The sequence below is a fragment of the Cyprinodon variegatus genome, unplaced genomic scaffold, assembly GCF_000732505.1.
Source record: "Cyprinodon variegatus isolate N-32 unplaced genomic scaffold, C_variegatus-1.0 Scaffold429, whole genome shotgun sequence".
Classification (NCBI taxonomy): Eukaryota; Metazoa; Chordata; class Actinopteri; order Cyprinodontiformes; family Cyprinodontidae; genus Cyprinodon; species Cyprinodon variegatus.
In genome coordinates, this window is record NW_015150882.1 from 585,603 (window position 1) to 591,782 (window position 6,180).

General features: G+C 35.0%; 1 protein-coding gene across 2 annotated transcripts in view; it reads right to left on the minus strand.

The window, feature by feature from the left end:
• LOC107093504 (disks large homolog 4-like) overlaps positions 1–6,180 on the minus strand; it is a 67,962-nt gene that overhangs the window by 5,587 nt on the left and 56,195 nt on the right. For both annotated transcript variants that reach the window (XM_015388607.1, XM_015388605.1), the window contains 5 exons: positions 5,771–5,818; positions 5,544–5,645; positions 5,210–5,382; positions 2,736–2,848; positions 2,554–2,645 (listed from right to left, as the gene is read on the minus strand). In XM_015388607.1, coding sequence (XP_015244093.1) covers positions 2,554–2,645; positions 2,736–2,848; positions 5,210–5,382; positions 5,544–5,645; positions 5,771–5,818 — 528 coding nt within the window. The remainder of the gene's footprint in view (positions 1–2,553; positions 2,646–2,735; positions 2,849–5,209; positions 5,383–5,543; positions 5,646–5,770; positions 5,819–6,180) is intronic.

Sequence of the window (6,180 nt, forward strand, 5' to 3'; positions counted from 1 at the left end):
TGGAGTAAATAGTTTGTACTAAGGCTGATACGATTATTCAGATATTTTTGTCAATATTATATTATTAAATAATATTATATGTCATTTAATAAATTACTGAAATAATCACCAACCAATCTGGTAATTGAATTGAATTGTTACCAAGAGCGATGGTACACAGAATTCAAAAAATGCCATTCGCTGAAAATATTACCAACCTAAAACAAATATTTTGAGTTAAATTTTGTCCCAGCAATGTTCCGAGACAAGAACACATTTGGTTAAATGAAATTTGATTTAATTTTTTTCTCTTTTTTTTGCTAGTGTTTTACTAAAAATATCTATTTTTTAGATTAAATTACTAATTAAAAAAATATTAATAGAATAACTGATTACTAAAATAATCCATAGGTGCAGCTTTAGTATTTACCTGTTGTTATAATGTTTAAAAAACTCATCGGTCACCAAAGAAGTTTAGACCACATTCGGTCATTGACCGATTTACACTCACATTAATACATTAGTAATGGCAAATTATGCTGCAGCCACAGCTGTCCTGAGACAGAGCAACATAAGGAAGGCTGCCATACAGCAACGCCCTCTGACCACGAACAGCAGCCAGTGATGGTAAACTATCTTCCCTAAAGACACAATGGCAAAGACAGGCGAAGTGGGGGCTCAAATGGCAACCACCAGTTACAGGACTTCCTGATCATCGGTACCTGATGATTATCCACTTGAGCACAGAAAGAGCAAACAAACTAAAAAAATTTATCCTGAAAGCTAACAGTGCTAAAAACTGCTTCATGTTGCAGCCCTATGACCTTACCAATACAGTTAAGGTTCAGAAAGCTTTAAAGTAACCCTTAAAGCAATAATCAATGATAATGGCACAAACTGCAGATGTTACCCCAAGTCCAATATTTTGTAACAACTTGGTCCTTGAAGGGCATAAATAAAGGTTTGTTAGGAACCACATTGTGTAAATTAAATAAAAAAAAACACAGTTTGTAAATAAAGATTCAATAAAGAAGAGGTTTTGTGAAAAGAAATTTATGAAAAATGAAAAAGACAATTTCTTCAATAAACTTCAATTTCTTATTAACAGGTATTGATGGAAGCTGCTGTTTTTGTCACGTCTTGGTTGTAGTTAAGAGGACTCAAAATGCAGAGGCAGAGAGGCTGAGGTGAATTCTTGTAGTTTTAATGAAAAACACTAATAACAGAGGCAAAATCCAAAAATCCAACTAAAATGTAACTCAGACCAGAACCACGGAGACATCAAGGGAAACGCGCACAAGGAGCCAGGGAGAGACGAGGTGACAGGACAACGGCGAAGACAGGACCAGCAACAACAAGGAACCAACAAGGAGTGAGAGCAGAGGGAGAGTATAAATAGCTGACAGACAAAGGGAGGGCTAACGAGCTAACAAGGAGCAGGTGTGAGAGGAGACGAGGGAGCCAAGAGAAAAGAAAAAAAAAAAAAAACAAAACAAAAAAAAAAAAAGAGAAACAAAAAAACCAAAAAATAAAAAAAAAAAAAAAAAAAACTAGGAAACATAGAGCAAAGTAAAGCACAATATAACCAAAACCATGACAGTTTTCTCAGATTTTATTAATGCAATAATTGTTTCATACTTTATAGAATCAAATGTTATTTTTTTAACCAAATTTATTATTTCTATTTTTTCATATTTTTTTGTTTCTGGTTTAATATATTTTTTTAAAATGCATTTTTTTCAAATATCTGTTTTTCAGATTGCGTTTTAGGAATTGCATTTTTTAAAATTGCGTTTTACAGGTAGTATTCTCTTCACTTCGGGGGGCGGGCTTTGGGAAAGAAGCATTTCAATTGGTCTGTAAAGGTTAGCAAGAACATTTTTATTGGGTTTGAAGTGAATAGAACAAAAAAAAAACATTTTTGAATGGGAAATTTGAAAAACATGTAATTTTAAAATATTAAATCTATAGAAATAATGATAAATGAAAACAGAAATTGAAAAAAAGATAATGATAAAAAAATCTGAGAAAATAATTTGTTACACAAAACCTTTTTTTTTTCTTAAAAAGATTTCAGAAGTTTCATTTTTCATTTGTAGATTTTTTTTTTCCAACTTTCAATAAATGTACTTTGCATTTAATATGATAAATATTCACAATGGATCAAAATTCACTTCCTAACCACAGCAGTGCATCTCATCAATGACCTAATTGTATTAGAAGCTGTTTCTTTATGCTAAATTGACAATTTATCACCAGATAAGTAACACATTTTCTATTTGCTGCAGTAATAAGTAGGTCCCATTAATCTTTCCCTTTTAGCCAAAGTGTTGGTTAATGTTTTTATTGATTCTACAAAAAGTCTAGTCCTGAGAAAGATACAGAAAGCTTCAGGATCTTCCTTGAAACATTGTTTTTATGGATAAACACAGATAGGATTTAATGCAGCCTAATTCTACCTCCTTCCTCAATAAGTAACTGCTGTATATTATTTTCCCCCAAAAATATAAACTTAGCTGCACCAATGCGGTTCTATCAGCATGGTGGTTTTACCCAGCATACGTTTGCTCTCACCTGAGAAGCACTCGAGGAAGTCCTGCTCTAGTTTCAGGGCTCGGTCCATTGCTTTCCTAGCCTGCTCCTCTGTCAATCGAGTGTTGATTTCTCTGGAAATGTCAATGGTAGAGTTTTTATTGCAAAGCACCCTTTCCCAACGCAGTGATACATTTTTAAGAAACATCTTTGACAATACGTACAGAACATTCTCCAGTGACTTGGGCCGGACGAAGATCGCAATGGGATGAAGTTGAGCAGCTTGTAGTCTACGCACAGCGTTAGCAGAAACATCCAATATGCAGTGTTTCCCCTGCTGCTCAGCAAAATAAAATAAATCAAAGTTGGCTTAGGAGGAGAAAACAGACAGCTTTAGTTTAAAAAAAAAATTATTTTCTAAATAGACTGCTTTATGGTTGAACAAAAAGATACTGGAGATTGGCTCTTGTTAGTACATAGTTTAAAGACACATGTTCAACATACTGCACACTGCAAAAGTATTCCTCTGACCTAAACCTTTCATATTCTATAATGTTCTGTGGTGATATTATATGCTCTTATCACACAATCTTCACTGACACAGTTAAAGTTCAGGGTGTTTATATTTTATCTACCAGCTTTGCAGAGTGACTGGCTTAAGATTTCAACAACAGCTTTAGCTCAAATGGACAGAAGGGAGAGGATCACTAACTGTCAGAAATATCCAAAAATTGACTTAGGTTTAGACTGATTAAGACATTACAATACATGATTATAATTTTATGGTAAATACTGTTGTATATCTAGTGCAATAATCCTCAAATAGAAGAGGAACTTCAGCAGTGTCAAGTCTTTTGCAAACCCTAACAGGTTTCCTTTCAGAACTTCCCTGTATTTAGCCTCATCTATCTATTTTAGCACTGACAGACTTCATTTTTCCAGTTAAAGAAAGTAATCCTCACACCATGATGCTGCTACCATCATATTTTCACACTGGGAATGGTCTTCTACATTTTTTTGCTGTGATCACAGCATAGATTTGAGAAAATCATTCTAATTTTCATAAAAATGGCACCATAACTAATTAATAAATATCAGATTGATTATGAATGTGGTCATCTTTAGTAGAAGTGATTCCTGCAACAGTGTCTTCACAGCTCTGAATCAGAGATCTACAGCTAATCTAGAATGCTGCTGCAAGAGTCCTCAACAAAACTAAGCAGGTGGAGCAAATGAGCCTAGTTCTAAAATTGTTACAGTGAAATTGTTTAAAATACTTGCGTTAGTTTCTAAATCACTAAATGGCTTTGCTCCAAAATACAGACTTACTGTATCACTGTACCAGCCAGACCAATCGAGTCTCCTGGCTCTAATCTACTTTGCATAACTAGAACCTCAACTAAACAAGCAGATGCAGCGTTATCTGGAATAAAACTCTCAGAAAATTGTAGAATTGTGAAACCCAGATTCCTTTAAATGGAGATTAAAAACAGATTTTTTTAGAGTGGTCTTTTGCTGTGCTATTTAAAGGTTATTACATTTATAGTCTGTCTTTCAGTCCATTTTTTAAATCATCTTAGCTTTCCTTTACTCTTAAAAAAAGAGAATACAAATTAAACTTAAATAAATGCTTCCTTTGGTGAAAATTATCTGAATTAAGTTATTCAGCTTAATTTATTAAGTTTACAAGTTGACAAGTTAAACCATCATAAATAAATGAAGTTGGACACACCTAAATCAGTTACTTAACACTGTTCATTTGGGTTGGTGCTGTGTTCTCTTTTTTAAAAGGCCATACAATCTTATTTAAATGATTCACCTCTTATTATTCTCCTTTATTATTTTGAGTTGCCTCCACTACAATGCACTTTACTTTATCTTTGCTTTCCAATTGTCTTGCCTTTGTAAACTACTATATAAATACATTTACTTTGTCTTGTCTTAAGAAGATGATTTAGAGATAAGTTAGCCATTATTTCTCCTAGCTAAGCTTTGAATCTTTGTAGAAATATTTGTAACTGAGCAATGCTGTTTTATTAATTTCAGAAGAGGAGCTGAACAGGAATTGATGAGAAATTAAAATGTAGGTACAGTGTTTGATAACTAAATCTGCTTCCAGCTTCTTAACATCTTATTTTTTTTGTTTTTACAGAACTAGTGGTTCCCTTTTCTGACAGTAGGCTGACAGGAAAGGGGGTATGAGAGAGGGCTTCGAAGAGACCTGCAGCAAAGGACCACAGGTTGGATTTGAACCCAGTTCAGCCGCATCGAGGACTAAAACCTCTGTACATGGGTCACATGCACTAACCACTGCTGATACTGTTTCTTCTCAAACCTCTGAGTTCTTCACAGAACTTAAGTTAAATTTGCTCACGGGGACTCTATTGATTGGGGGCTGATGCCTTAAAGCAATCATGCCATCAAGATTTGATCAAAAGTGCAAAACGCATTTATTTTTTGTTTGCATTTTTTGATCATTCACATAAAATCCAAAGGAAATTTAAAATGGAAAAAGGGGTGTGAATACTTTTGCAAGGCACTGCAAGTGTTTTGTTTAATTCAATATTTGCCTCAAATAAACGGATCACTAAAAAACATCAATATGGTGATATAATACATGTATAAACCGCTATTGAAGTCATTTGAGGATTTTTGCTGTTATTTTAGGTTTGGAGACAGGTAAACGACTGCTGCTTACTTGCTCAGCCACCTCGCGGACGCTCTGCACGCTGGTGCCATACAAGTGACTGTTATATTGGCCTGCTTCGATGAACCGGTGGCTCTGGATGTCCTTTTCCATCTGTTCCCTGGACGACACAAAATGGTAGTCTCGCCCGTCCACCTCATAATCCCTCTTGGGCCGCGTGGTGTCTGTCAAAAGGAGGGCAAAAAGAAAATATTGTAGATGAACATCTTGTTATGAATCTCAAAATCTGGTTAATCTTTCATATGAATATGTTGCCCTAAATTTTTCAAAAGTGACATCCAACAAAAGTCCAGAACAGATCGGACTCTTGGAGCGAATGACTCACGGGGGACACAGGATCCAAACTTATCAGGGAACTCAGACAGCAGGTCATCATTTATCCTGTCCTTCACCGGACCCAGAATGATGATGGGCCTGGCGTAATGTACTTAGGAGGAGAGAGAGCGAAGAAAGAGAGCAACTTCGGTCACAACAGAGAAATAAAAACCAAAATGAAATGTCACATTAAAGACTCGGAAAGTGGGCTTAAAACACGCCTTGGTGTCGTCTTACCTTCCACTTGAGTAACTGTCTCATAACTGTGTGGGGTTTTATCCCTCCCTGGTGAAAGAACATAGCAGCAATCAGCCGAATCTCTTTTCATTCGTTCAAAATCAGATTCAGCACGGTGCCTCTCTGGCTTTCTGAATTCATACTCACAATGATATATTCTTGAAGTTTACAAAGAATATTAAGGATAAAATACTTTCAATGTAACATGATTTCAGTTAATGTGCTCTGTCAGACAACTATGGTGACTGCTGTTTGTATTTAGAAGAAACATCTAGATCTGATATCTGTGTCAGAGAGAAATCAGACAATTGTTTTGTATATTTGAAACTTATACCCATGTTTTCCCATAACGCAAAATGAATGATAAAATTCAGTAAGCTAAAGAGCAATTATTCATATATATAAACAAA